The sequence below is a fragment of the Fulmarus glacialis genome, unplaced genomic scaffold (assembly GCF_000690835.1).
Source record: "Fulmarus glacialis isolate BGI_N327 unplaced genomic scaffold, ASM69083v1 scaffold29890, whole genome shotgun sequence".
Classification (NCBI taxonomy): Eukaryota; Metazoa; Chordata; class Aves; order Procellariiformes; family Procellariidae; genus Fulmarus; species Fulmarus glacialis.
Window position 1 is genome coordinate 40,763 of NW_009186329.1, and position 14,444 is coordinate 55,206.

General features: G+C 40.1%; 1 protein-coding gene across 1 annotated transcript in view; it reads left to right on the top strand.

The window, feature by feature from the left end:
• Positions 1-14,444, top strand: part of INADL (InaD-like (Drosophila)) — a gene marked incomplete at its 3' end in the record, with an annotated part of 89,560 nt that overhangs the window by 35,058 nt on the left and 40,058 nt on the right. Inside the window, exons 17-18 of the mRNA XM_009587598.1 lie at positions 12,150-12,359; positions 13,270-13,389. Of these exons, the coding sequence (XP_009585893.1) occupies positions 12,150-12,359; positions 13,270-13,389 (330 nt within the window). The remainder of the gene's footprint in view (positions 1-12,149; positions 12,360-13,269; positions 13,390-14,444) is intronic.

The window sequence follows — 14,444 nt, forward strand, 5'->3', positions numbered from 1 at the left end:
CAGTGAAAGACCAACCTTTCTAGGCTCCCATTAGTGTTGATGGAGGTAGGGTGGGGAGCAAAATACATTTTAAGAGGTGATTCTGAGCAGAAGGTCTATTCATGGTGCTCATAATTACATGCATAAGGACTGACTCTCTCTATCCGTTATAGAAGTTTAAGGAAATTTTGGTGTTATGTACTGAACTTGGAGGTGATGTGACTGTATTCTGCGTTTTTAAGATCAATTATTTCTGTAGCTGTTGGTTGAAATGGCACTTGAGAAATACTGGTAGGACTTCAGAAAGATCAGCGGGAATAGTGAAGTAACGTTACAGGAAAAAAACAGTGATGCACTCTTATTCTAGCTTACTTTCCCCCCACATCAAGGTATGATAACATCTTCGAAATACTACTGCAGTACCAGTGTATACCAGTCCATTTCAGTCACTTCTTGTGAGAGACCAGTGACTGTTATCTGCAGTATTTAAGAACCCCTGAAATCCTGCTCATACCGACGTGTTCATTTATGACAGTGAGCGATGCCAGATGCGCTGCAGAAGTGAAAGAATGCTAAGCAGTTAGAGACCAGGCTGTTTACGGTGCTGTGGAAGTTTCTTCCTACTGCTTTCCATTCATATTTGGTATTTGTTTTGAAGTGTGAGGCTTTTTACCTTTCCATCTTAATTTTGATTATAGAATTAGATGTGGTGCTGAATACTCTCATGGTATATAACTTATAGTATTTGTCATTTTGTTTTCTCAAAACTGATTTGCATACTTGGCGTAAAGAATATTGTGACTCAGTTGTCTAAAATGCTGTGCTTCCCAAGTCACACTCTGAAAAACAGTATTAATAAAAACTCTTTGTGAGGTAGAGTAGGAATCTGAGTACGTAGAAAACTGAATGCTGAGATCGAGAAATTATTGCTCTGGTATATTAATTTTTAATGGGCTGTCTTTCTAATAATGTTTCATCTATCAAATAAATGATAAGCATATCCCAAGTGACTTGCAGGATATTCCCAGAAACGTACAAGCATAATTCCAATGCCTATATATTTTAATGAACTAATTACAAATTAATTATACCAATTATGCATAATCAATAGTATTTCTACTTTGTCCTGTATTTTCTTTTGTCTGTCTTTAGGGATTTAAATGCTTAAAACAGAGCCGCCTTCTTTTTTTAATAAGGTCCTCTTGGAAGGCCTGTACACATGTTCCTAAAACTTTGGGATACCGTTAGAGAAACAGAGTAGACTTACCCTCTTTGCTATAACAGGACTGTATTTATATAGGATACTGTTCAGGTTCCCATGATCACTATGTATAAAACAATCTTTTTTCCCCTTTGCTGATGGCCTAATTTGTAGTTATGTGGTAGGAAATCTAAAATCTTGGAGACTGCTGCTTTGCTAGCAAGGTCAATATTTGGCGAGAGGGGAGGTGGATGGGAAGGCTGATCCTGTGTGTACTTGAAATGATCGGTTTCACTGGATTCTTTTTCGGCCAGTGTGATGGCTTATTTAAATAAGAAACATTAAAATGAAATCTTCTGTGTATTTTTCTGTTGTCACCACTGTGTTGGGATCTTGTCAAAGCTCTTAGGCTAGGCATTGCTTTTTCTTGATAATGCTTAGATGAAAAGCTTGCAGAAGGAGAGGCAGCAGCAGCCGTGCCGATAGGCTCTGTGCGCAGTGTGCTTTCTCCAGCTGATAACGCATCGTGCTCAGCAGAGACCTGAGGAGCAGCGTTGCATTGCTGGTGATTCTATCTTGAACAGGGACCCTGCCCCCCTTTTGGCCATTAAAAAGGTGTGCTGTTCGGTCTTCTGGCCAACTTCTCTGTGAAGTAATATACTCTACCTCCCTTAATTTCCTTGTAATTTCACTTGGAGAAGTTGCTCTCTTTTTCACCTCTTAACTAACTTTTATGTAGTGTTGCTGGCACAGTTAGCGGCAAGTATGTTTTGATGGTGAATGAGGGACCCAGTACACGGTTTGCAGAGTGCTTTGGGATCATCTCAGATGCAAGGGACTATGGTAAGCACATTTATTGTTCTTTGTCAATAGACGTGAAAGTATCTAGCTTAACAGTAACTTTGTCTAGCCTGAAGCTAAAACCTCCTAGCCAGCAAGTCAAGAGCTAAGCCATTGTTATTAAGACCAATCCTTTTTCTTAGAAAGAAGTTAAAACGGAAGAGGGCATGGTATGTCATCAGGTTAAAATAGAGGAGAAATGCTGTACAAAAATGATAGTAATCCCAGAGCGTTAGAGCAAGAGGAAAGAAAAATCACACAAGATGAAGACTTCTAGAGAAAAAGAAGAGATCACAATAGTATAAAAGGTACTTTGAGTGGCCCTGAAACAGTGTTTACCAAAGACCTGATGCATGCAGACCAACAGATTCTGTCAGTAATGTTTTACAGAAATATTGGAAAAACCACAGGTAGCTGAATTGCAGATTTCTTGAGGCAGAATTGACCAGAAGGTAACTTGAATGGTCTGATGAGCTTTTATCAAATTAAACAAAAAGTTGAATGGACTTTATGTGGAGCTTAATTTACTGTGCTTTGAAGTCAGAGTATTTTAAAGCAGCTGTTTTAAAGTGCGTGAAACTGGAGGGAATGAGGGTTGGAACAGAGAGGGTTGACATTTTACATAGCTCTTAGGAATGCCTGTGAGATGCTCTTTCTCTCCGACTGTGCTTGAAAGGTAAGTCCCCAGAGCCCGGGCGCTTTTGCACAGTACCCGGCTGCCCTATAGACCTGTGGGGCTGTAGGAGCTCATGGGCTCACCTGCTCCAAGTGGTCCTTGCCAATGTGGGTGTAAATATCTACCCATCCATGGAAGCTGTAACAGGCATATCAGCACAGTATGAGCTTCATGTTGCCCAGACCTGAAACAGCATGAATTGTGCCTGCCTTCGTTAGCCTGGGTCAGTGCTTAAGGGGTTCTTACTGTAGTCTAGCAATAGGGACTCCACAGCTGCCTTATTCCTGGACTTATCTTCATTATCATTAGCAGTTTTTTCTTACTGTTGAACTGAAGTCTTTTTTTGCTGCACATTCAGCAGGTTATGTTTTGTCCTTTTCCCAGGGAGCATGGGAAACAATTGTTTTCTTTTTTATAACAAAATCACTGCATAGTCATTCACGGCAGGAAGTGAAGCAATTTAAGTGTCTCCAAATATCTTTCCTCTTTTCTTTATGCCCCAAACAGGCTCCAGATGTAGAGTTACAAAAAAGCATATTGACTACTTATTTGTAGAAGGTGGTATTCAAATAGATTATATTTTTTTCTTTTTTGGACTGTTCAACAGTGAGATGTGGGCTGGAATGCTTTGACGTATTGCTTGCTAAATGTTTGCCCTCTTGTGATAATTTGAGCTTTGTCTGTCTTGTGATAAGTTTGTTATGAACAAAGAAGCATATTCACATCCTTGTTAAGCACATTTTCACCTGATCATGTGATGGAAACCTGTGGCTTACTGGCAAAAGCTGCACAGCTGTATTAAAAAGCAGTTTTACAATGGCTATCAGCTTGGTACTGGGAAAACTGATAAAGGCAGCTTTTCTCCCATCTCTACAACCCATCCACATTCATTAACATCAAAGTTCTGTAAGCCTCAGTACCAACTGTGTTGGTACTCATCTCACGGAGGATTTGCTTCTCTCCCCCTATGGGAAAGTTCTGCATCCTTTAAATCATATTAAGCTGTTTCATTTGTAAAATAATTCTTAATAGTGTGTCATGAATTGAATTCAATGTAGCTTTTTGAAAAATTCTCTTGGAATTCAGCTTAATACTACTCTTCAGGACTGAAGAGCTGGTGAATGCAATTGAGCACATTCCTGGTAAAGTTTCTAGGGTGTTCGTGATTAATGGTTTCCAAAACCTCACTGCAGCAGCACTAAAAGCATTGGGAGACCAGAAACCACTTTAATAAGAAATCAAAGAGACTGTGTATCTCAGCATGAGATTCAGACAGATACACAGAATAGCTTGCTGAGGTAGAGAAGCTGGAGAACTTGGATGCAGGAAGTCATGTTAGGGCTTGGGTGTGCCCTGATGCTGGGTTTTGGGGGGGTGGGGTGGGTGTGTCATCAGTCTGACTCTTTTAAGTAAGAAGTTAGGAAGGAATCTCATGTACAGAGCAGAGTGGCATATCCTAGGGGCAGTCCTTGTGTCTTGTGAGCTGCAACAGCCCATGCTCTGGACAGTACCTGAGTTTGCAGAGAAACTGGAGCATTACTGAGAACATCTGTTTTTCTTTGGTTTGTCACATATCCTTGAAATAAATGCTAAGCAGTATTATTATTAACCTTTAGAAATGTTTTCCCTATTCCCCCAAATTCTACAATCTGGTTGTTCTTTTTCATTTCCTGCTAGGAAGAATAGCTTTTAATAAAAACAAAAAACCCCAAACCAAAGAAATTCATTATTATTCCACAGATGTCTTCTGCCTACAAGAGAAGGCGAGAATTTAAAGGGACAAAACTGTAGCTAGATTTTCTGTTAAACACTTGGCAAATCTCAGTAAGGGTAAGATAATGTAGATGAGACTAGAGGAAACTGTGCAACTGAGTGCTGCTTATCTAAAAGCTGCGCTAGTCTTTCAGTGAGCATGTGGAGACGGTGGGGCAATGGGTGTGTAAAAACTCAACCCAGACAGCTCCAAATCTGTTGTTCTGAACCGATGAGATTTGAGGTACATGTTGGTGCTGATGGATAAGCATGAAGAATTCTGAAAACTCATGGAAGTTATGAGGTATTCTGTTTTCTTAATACCTCATCCTTCTGGAAGATGCCGCTTCCCAAATCTAAATAGTATTGTTGCACTTGGAGTTTTTCTGTCTGTTCTCATTGCATTTCGCAGTAGCCTTAAAATTCTCTGCAGCCATTTTGCCTACCCTTCTGTCTTCTCCACCATACATACTGTTGCAAATCTTCTTCGGGCCAGGTCACTGTTTGCAGATCCTTGTTGCAAAAAAACGGCCTGTCCTGTCTCCCCACTTTTCTTCTGCAACTTTTTCTGTAGCAAATCTTCCGTGACTCATGTGTTTGCTGTTTATGATGCAAGCTCTCCATGCAGAGGAGAGCTCTAGTTTGTGTGAAAACACTTACTGCACTTCCACAGACTGTTAACAGTGTTAAGGCCAGCACACCTGACTGGTGGAAGTGCCTGCTGGGCTGTCTTGGTGGGTTTTTAGTTCAGGGATTATTTGAATCTGAAAGCTGATCAAACCCAGAATGTGTGTTAAGACCACTGCGTGTAGGTTGTGTAGGTGATACCATTTACACTTTTTCCCTTGGCTCATAGGTATTTTTTTCTTCGTTCCCACACATCTCTATCCCTTCTTTATCTCATCTCACAGTGGCTTTCCTCCATTTCCTTATGAGTTCAGGGTTTTTTTTCTTATCTCTGTGGCTTTTCCCTGTAGTCAGCATTCAGTGTGTTTTTTCCTGGAGCTGGAAAGTCTGAAAGTGTAAGATATTAAAAGAGTCTAATGAATGTAATCCCTGGGAATTTAGCTCTGTTGAGAGCAAATATGAAACGTGGATGAAACCTTAGGTTGATTGAGAAGTTTGATAAATTAAAAGATAGTGACATGCACCTGAGTCCACTGCACAGTGACACTTTCAAAACTACCATAGTCAGTGCCTATCTTTGATCTTTTTATTTGAGAACAGCAGTAGTGTGTAAGATCTTTTTCTTTTGATCATTCCCTGGAGGCACTTTCGTCCCAACTATCTGCTGCATATCCCTCTTCCGCAGCAGATGAACATTGACTGCGTAGTGCTTGCCAGCTCTGCCAGACCTACACGGGTTTGAGTAATTGCTGGCCACCGTGTTCATTCTTGCTGTAGAAGACTGATATGATTTCAGATCCCAGATGATGAAAACCCGGTGTGGGAAACCCATTGTGCCACCTACTCTTACTTTGCTGTTCTCTCTCCTCCTTTGGGTGTGGCTCTATATGTTTTGTTTATGTTTTTTCTTTCCCTGCGAATCCCTGTTTCTTTGCTGACATTTCCCACAACAGAAGTTTTGATTAATGCTGGCTGCACACTAGAGCTTCTGAAATTCATTGCTTTATTCCCTCACTGCAGATCAATAAATACTTATGCTTTATTTCCAGTGCTTTGCCTTACATCACAGAAAAGTTCAGCGTTCCTCCTTGAATACCGTTCTGTATTTAAGTTTGTATTACTTCAGCACATCAGTCTGTAGTTTATTTCTTTGGTACAGCCAGAGGCTGTGTTGTGTAGTCTTCTTCCTAAGTAGACCTGCTGACTGCAATCTAATACGAGTGGAAGAGGCAGAAACAAGTCTTAAACGCTTTGAATTTCAGTCTGATTGCCCGTGCAGTGGATCTAACAGAAACTAGTTGAGCACTTTCTCAGGGATGTTTTTTCAGGCTTTAGAGTACCTTTGGCAGTTCCTACGGCCAACTCCTGTAAATATGTTGGAGTGAATGAACAGAAGGTTTGGATCTTTAGTCTCAATCCTAAATTGAGGCCACCTTAAGGGAGGGAGTTGGACCTCACTCACAGCTGGCTCTTCCTCTCTCCCCTTCTGTTGGGAAGTACTTAGTGCCTTTGAAAAGGCTGCAGGTTGTTTATCATTCTTGACTCTTGCATCCCATTGGCATTGTTGGTGTGTATGTGGAGGGTGGCTCTGCAAAGGGAACGAGTGGCACTTCACAAAATGAGAGCATGGATGAGTATTATGAGTAATTTCACAATACTGAGCATACAGGTAAATGAATTCATGTGCAGTTCTGCCTTTGTTCTACATAATAGTAAGATGAACATACAATGCATTTTGTCCTTTTCATTGTTGATGAGTCTATGTTCCTTGTGCAGTATGCTAGTGTTGTGTTTAAGAGTCTTTCAGTCTGGTATCTTACTCACTTGCAAACTGAAGAGTTTTAAATATGGATATGTATGTTAGACCTGGAAGTGGTCCCATGCAAAATGTAATGAAGCTGGGTTGCTCTGACCTCTGAGCTCTAACATGTGTTTGTTTTGGCTCTCTCGCAAAAACCTGCAGTATACAAATCGGCACTTGTAAAATTGTTCAGATAAATCAAAATTGGTACAGGAAAAAAAGTTTCAAACTGTTTCTTTTGGGATCCTTTGCCATGCTATTTTTGATGTGTGTTTTCAGAGGAGTGTTTTTGTGGCAGCAGGCAGTTTGTTGCTTGAAGAAAGCTAAAATATTCGAGGAAGTCAGGCTAGCTGAATTTAGATCTTAAGTGATGCCAAAACTAATACAGCCTGTAACTAAGTGAAAGTGACTTTGCACAGTAAATGTCAGTCACCCGCAGCTTTGTCTTACATTTTCGTATGAGCCTTCAAAAAAGGAAACACAAACAAAACCCCAGAAAACGTGGTAGCTGCTTACATCCAATCGAGTTATAGCTACAGTCTACTGCATAGGACAGACTGCTCCTCATCCTCTGCGAGGGCTTTGCTGGTGCTGGGGGCTGGACAGATGGGGATGGACTTGTCAGAGCATGAAACGCCTCCGGTAGTGCGGGAGCTGGGCTGGCCTGGAGTGCCCTCTCTTGGCTGCTGCAGAAACCTCACGTTTTGGTAAGGACGGGGGAAGAGGCAGTCGGTTGTTATCATTTTAATTTCCCAGTGTGATGGAGAGAGGTAAGCTCTATTGGTTATATTTCCACATTTGCTTCCTAAGGACCTCTGATAGCTAACTGAGTGTGAATCTTTGGTGCCCATGGCAAGTTCGAATCCCTCACTTGAAGCCACAATAAAGTTACATGCTCCAGCAGCATTGCACGTAGGACTCTGTTAACTTGGTGCTCCTGGGACTCTTAACATTTTAGCAGAGCTCAGGTTTTTAAGAGACTTCATACTGCTCCGAATCCAGGGATCCCAGAGGCAGCAACTGCAGTGGCCCCTGCGTGACTCTGCACTACTAAATGAATCCAGAACAAATGAGGCTCTGAAAATAAGAAGAAAAATTTGACACCTGGACTCCAGGAAACATTTGTGGATTTTGATGAGGAGCAGTAGGGGGGAAGGGAAAACCTATGGTTCAACGTAGTTAAATATATGGTGTGCTAAGTATGAATAAATTGTGACTATTTTAAACAAGTTCATATACTCTATGGCTGGCTCGAGCACAAAGGAAAAGACAACAGCTACAACATACTAGTTCCTCGAAGGGTTACCTGGAGGCCAGCATCCTAGGCTGCTGCTGGTGCATGGCAGTGGTCAACTTTCATCGTTTATACAAGTGGCAAATTTTTTTACGCGTAATTCTTTTTTTCAAAAAAGAATTTGTGCCAGTGCTTGTGAGTTAAGGGGCTTTGTCTCCTGATAGCCTTACTTTGCAGTCGGATTCCTTTCTTCATTGTTCATAAATGATTCATTTGTGTAAAGGAATCCTTCAGTAAACTGAAGTTAAAAGTTCCTCTTTCAATGTACCAAGCCCAGTTCATGCCCATTTTAAGATAACCAAATTGCATGGAGCTGTCCTGTGCACACTCCCTCTGCTGTAATGCAAAGTCATGTGATAATTTCTTGAACTATTGAAGTTGAGTCAGTTCTGTATTCCAGCCGAGTACTGTTACAGCAACATCTTAGCTCTGGGTTTGGGGAGCGAGTTTCTTCCCAGCCAGTAAACTCCATCCAAGTAAATGAGCCTTTCACTTTAAAGCAGAGACTGGTCCTGACTGCTAGTGACTAAAAATCACTATTATCTGGCTTAATGTGAGCCAAGTAAAATGAATCAAGAGCCTTAGGGTAGGTGTGCAGTAGCAGTTAGTGCTGTTTAGTAACCTCGAATGGCTCTAGCCGGTCTGTTAACATGGAGGTGGCCCTGAAGTGCATCAGGGCACTGTGGGAGTGAAGTTGCCTTTTGCAGTTAGTATAGAAGGTAAGAATCTGGTTTTTAGCCTGCTGCTGGCACTGCTTTCTTTCAAAAACACGGCAACAACCCACGCAGTCCAGTTGCACTCACTGTTTACAAGATGTGAATGTGAATTCAGCGTTTGCTGTCTTGTTTTAGCAGGTGTTGTTCTTTAGGGTGCATTTGGGTTCGAGTGTAAATTGTAAGGCAAGGTTTCAAAAAAACATTGTTCCTTTTGTTTTGATAAGAAAAGCACGGTGCAATCCACAGTTACAGTCACCCTCATGTTAAATTACAGAGAATATGTATTAATGATTACACCTTGAATTTCAGTAGGTCTGTGTCTTCACATGCAGCTTTTGTTGCATTCCTCGTGGCAATCGCATTGTGATTCACAGTCACTGGTAACAAACACTCAGGTTTTCCAGCACTGCTCGCGTTACCGGCTTAGCCCTGTCGCCGTGTAGTTTATGTTGCTCTTCTCTTCCTGTACAATAGCTCCCTCTGCTTGAAAACAGCAGTGTAATTATAACCCCTCTTTTGTATTTGCCTGATCAACAGTTTTTAATATGGGCCCCTTTTTTAAGAAGATTGCTGCTGCTCTTCATGAAGCAATTCCAATGCATAGCTTACGCTCGTGCATGTTGCGAAGCAGCGAAGCTAACCATGCTGTTCGTGAAACTTTACTGCATAGGAACTGCGTATGTTTGTAGGAACTCTTTCTTCATTTTTAGCATGAGTATTAAAGCTGATTGGAACACTTTTTCAGCTAAATTATCTCTTACCAAAACATGATGATTTATTGAAGCCAAAATGTTTTTATTTCAGTGAAAACTTAAGTTGAAACAGGACTGTTTCTCATCAGAAATGTGGTAGTTATGCCACTGACCTTGAATATCTGCATAGAAGTAGCTAATGGTGAGATTCCCATGTCCTACTTAAGTGGTTCTGATCTGGAACCCAAAAAAGAGCAGCTTTGGATCAGACAGAGGAGGGATTTGAACCTGGTTCTCCCACATTGTCAGCCAGCGCCATGATTACTGGGTCAGTCATTCACTCGCAAATTTTTGTCAGCTTATCTGCATCAGTAAGGATGAGTGCGGGTTTTGTTTTGTTCGTTTTTTTATCAATATAGCTAAGCCAGCAAAAGTCATATTATAAAAGCTGCTGTGTCAGCAAAGGTGTAGTTTTGCTGAGAGAGCGTTCACCCATTTAGGGAACCAGCATAAACCTTGCTTGCCATGGCAAGATGAGCCTGTGATAGGAAAACTTGCTGGTTTAGTTCTATGAGCAAAGCCTTCCTAATGTGACAGTGCCTTACTTGCTCGAAAATGGCTGTCTCAACATGATCTTGGTTTTGCAAAGAAGTCCAAAAGGTTATTTTTATTTTGCATTGGAGCAAACCCCAAAATTAAAAACATCTCACAAGTCTGTGTCAAACAGAGTGTTTGTTCTGTGGTCAGCTGTCATCAGGATGGTTAGGCACATGGTTTTGTCGGCAAGGGCAGGCAAAGCTGACTCTCTACACAAAGGGCAGCAGCAATACATTTTCAAAATTAAACACTCTTAAAGCAAAACCTCTTCTTTTACATCTTGGAATTCTTTGGATTCTTCTTCTGGACTTTCTGCATTTGGGTTTGTTTTGTTTCTAAAAATTGCCAAAGCGTATGCAGAACATGGATAGCTTGCTATTTGAAACAAATGAAAGCCTTTCCCCTCAGCATTGTGTGAGGCAGGTTTAAGCATAAACAGTCGGACAGCCCAAGCATATTGGCACGGGTTCAGTAGGCAGAACACCATTGCGCAGCAGAGGGAGGTTGCTGGGCTTGATTATCAAGACATGATACTCGCAAGGAAGCCTCTTCTGTACAGTGCGGTTACCCAGTGTTTGGGAAGATTATAAAATGGCAGGATTAAGCAGCAGAACAGGAGACAATTATTAGTAATATGTATTTACTTGAATTCAGCTTCAGCATGGCTCTTCCTGCTCAACTCTAATTTCAGTTCTCTAATTTCAGCCCTTTACAGATACTGCATTCATTGCCTCATATGTTTGCACATACCTTAAAAAAACATGTTCACTTGGAAAGCAGTGTATAGTTATATAAAAATAAATAGCTAAAAAAGCATTCCTGTTTTCAAATTAACACTGAGGTGCTGAATTCATGGTGGTCTTTGTGATCTGAAATTTTCCCTTTTTTTTTTTTTTTTTTAATCCCTCCCGTGCCCTGAATAAGATGCAAGTCCTGAGGGAAAAATAGTACATGATTATGCATTTGAAGACCCAGTGCATACAAGGAGCATTTCTGAACTTTATGAGCCCTTAGCAAGGGGGAGAAAGGCTAATTCTACTCTTAAAAAAACAAACAAAGAAACAAAAAAGAAAACCCATATATTCCTTTTGTGTATCTTTCTGCCACTATATAATAACTTACAATCATTTCATTGGATTGAGGATGAGTTTTTAAATGGCTGAATGCATGATAGAAATGATACATAACACAAAGCAAAGACTAACATTGGAAAAAAAATTAAGTGAAGTTAATATCTTTGCATCAGTTTACAGCCTTTCCAATGTGTATAATATTTTCTACTTCACATTCCTCTGTATACACCACTACAGTGTTCCTTGTCTTCAGTAATGATCTTAGTTACTCTTCTGTTGCTGTCCCCTGTATTCTCTGTTAAGGAAGCTTCATGGGTGGAGAAAATGTCTTTTGTAAGTTGTCATGCAGATTTGACAAAGCAGGAACACTGCAGTAATACAGCAAATGTATGCTGCTATTTCTTGAATGTTTTGGATTTGATTTTTAATTTTAATTTAATAATATTTTTATTTAAATTTTTAATCTTGCAATGATTTCTTTTAACATCAATTTTACTGCTACGAAGCTCTTGAATGGCATGCAGAATGGTTATTTTATGTAACATTAGCACGTTAACAGGCTGGATGAAGGCTTGTGGAAGGGTGCCAGTGTTGTTTTTTTATTTGCAGGTTGGCCTGGCCGTTTCTGTGTATGTAAGAAGAGGGCAGGCAGGGTATCAGTCAGCTTTCAGATCTTAAAATTTCTTAATGGATTAAGCAAGTGACAGAGTATCTTCCTGCTGCAAACCTTTCTTTTTGTAAACTGTAAGCCTTGGCAGTATTAGTAGACAGTCCTTTTGAACGTCTCAGCAAGCTTCAGTTCTGTAGCATTAGATGATGAACGTGCTTAAGTGGTCTTTACAGACTCAAAATAAACATCTTCTGGGGGCTTTGAAATTTTTTTTTTTTTTTCCCCCCCCAGGATCCCTTAGATCCAACAAGAACAGCCATTGTGATCAGCTCTTTGGTGGCAGGCGGAGTAGCCGAACGTGGGGGCGAGCTTTTACCGGGTGACCGCTTGGTGTTTGTAAATGAGAAATATTTGGACAGCGCCACTTTAGCAGAGGCAGTGGAAGTGTTGAAATCTGTGCCCCCGGGTACAGTTTCTCTTGGCATCTGCAAGCCTTTGGTGGTAAGGACCGATTTTAACTTTTTTCTATTTGATTCTATGACATGTATAGACTGGGTTGTTATATTTGGGGCGGGCGGGATTAAGATAGAGGTATGTATGCATGTGGAAAGCAACTAAGTTGCTATGCGTACACCTCGACATGTCCAGAAATGATGGCTAGCTGGTGAATGGGCAGCTCGATGTCCAAAAGGTCTGACTGGAAAATCAGCGTTCTCAAGTTCCTTCTGAAAGAACATCCACGTGGAATCAGAAGACATGTCTGGGCAAACTTAAGCGCACTGGCCCTATGCATAGGTGTAACATGGTTTGAGCAATTCAGCAAATCAGTTAAATATGTGCTGAAGTCCGTTTCACTCTAAGACACTGCTAAGTGCTTGCTTGAGCTCCACTGACATCAAAGAAACTTAATCTGTTTGAAGTCAAGACTGTAAATTCAAGTAGAATTTCCTTTTTCTAGAATTAGGGCTTTGGAACAGACAGTAGTTTACTTGAGAACACTGCAGTATTGTTCATCAAGGGCACCCGGGCAAAATTAATTAAAGTAAAGCACCATCTAATAGAAAGTGCTTGTAATTCAAAGTGGTATAGGAGTGGTGAAATAGGAATGTAGGAAGGCTGTTAAATATATCCTTTCCTTTTCTAAAAAATGATATTTCATTGTTCATATCCTTGTATTTGTCTGTCTTTCCTACACCTCTCTATTTTTTATATATATCTGTACTAGTATCTTAAAAGAATAAAAGCTGTTGTCTTCATCTTCTCCATTTATGATTTCCCTTTTTTATAATTCTGTAACTTTTTCCCATCTCTTTTCTAATGGCTGGTTCTCCCTCTCCCTTTTAGTTTATTGAAAAATGTGGGAATTTTTTTGTTTGTTTTCCTGACTGATCGTTTTGGTTGCCTTTCTTAGGGAGAAAGGAAAGAGGAGGAGAACATGCACAGTGTGGATTCCAGCAACATTAAAACCAGCCCTGGATCTCCAGAACCAATAGATAATATTAATTTCTCAATAATACTTGAAGCACCACAGGTATTTGGTTACTCTTTTGGTTCAGCTTAAGTTTATACAGACAGGAAATGATGTTTTAAAGTAAAAAAATAGTATGTCCTTCAGACTTAAGTATCAGATAGGCTTCAGGCTGGATTCCCTCTGAAAAAGACTCTAACAGCTAACTCTATACCTATTGTATTGTGAACAGTAAGCATATGCATAGCACTTACCAGTGCAGTTCCCAGACTGTCGTATTAAATTTACTATGTCATTAAAATACCTCGGGTTACCTTGGATATGAAATACGAATGCTACGTTATTAGTAGTCATAAGTAGTTGGTTCAGCTTTGCGAAGAAGGTAAGGTATGGAAGTAGAACACTTTTTATTACAATGAAGCAAAACAAAAAAGTAGTCTAGTGTATAAGGCAAGCTTGAAATCTGTTCTTCTGCATAGACTTCCTATGGTCTTGAGTGATTTCTTTACTCTTTTCCTCAATTCTCCTCTTTCTTATTTTCTGAGAAATAATTCTGTTTATTGTGGGAGGATGAGGCACTAAAGGTAGTGAGAAACTTGGATACTAAGGTAATAGGCAATTGCACAAGTCATATTGCAATACTGACTTGTGTAGGGTGAGAGAGATGTGGATATTTTTGAATTTTCATCTGTACTCAAGTGCTTTGCAAAATTTTATTAATTCACATTGGTAAATGCATTCTTTTTAGACCAGAAAACACAATACATAAAGGATCATCCAGAACTGCAACACAGTAATAAAAATAAATGCTAGATTTTCTTGTTGCTAAACATGTCTACCTGTCTCTGGATACAAACATATCTTTAATGCTGAAATGGTATATTAGAACCACCAAAAGGAGCAATATTACGGGGTAGATGTAGGTATACTATGTAGAAATTAGCTTGGACATGATATTTACTGATTTTCATGATGTAAAATGGAGTTTGTTGTTTTCTGGCTGCATAGGAAGGGTTCCTGGCAGAGCAATTAGTCCTCTGCCAGCTCAGATTGTTTCTCTGCTTCCTAAATAAAACTAATGCTATTAAGTATTTTTAAATAAAGTATTTTATCTTAAA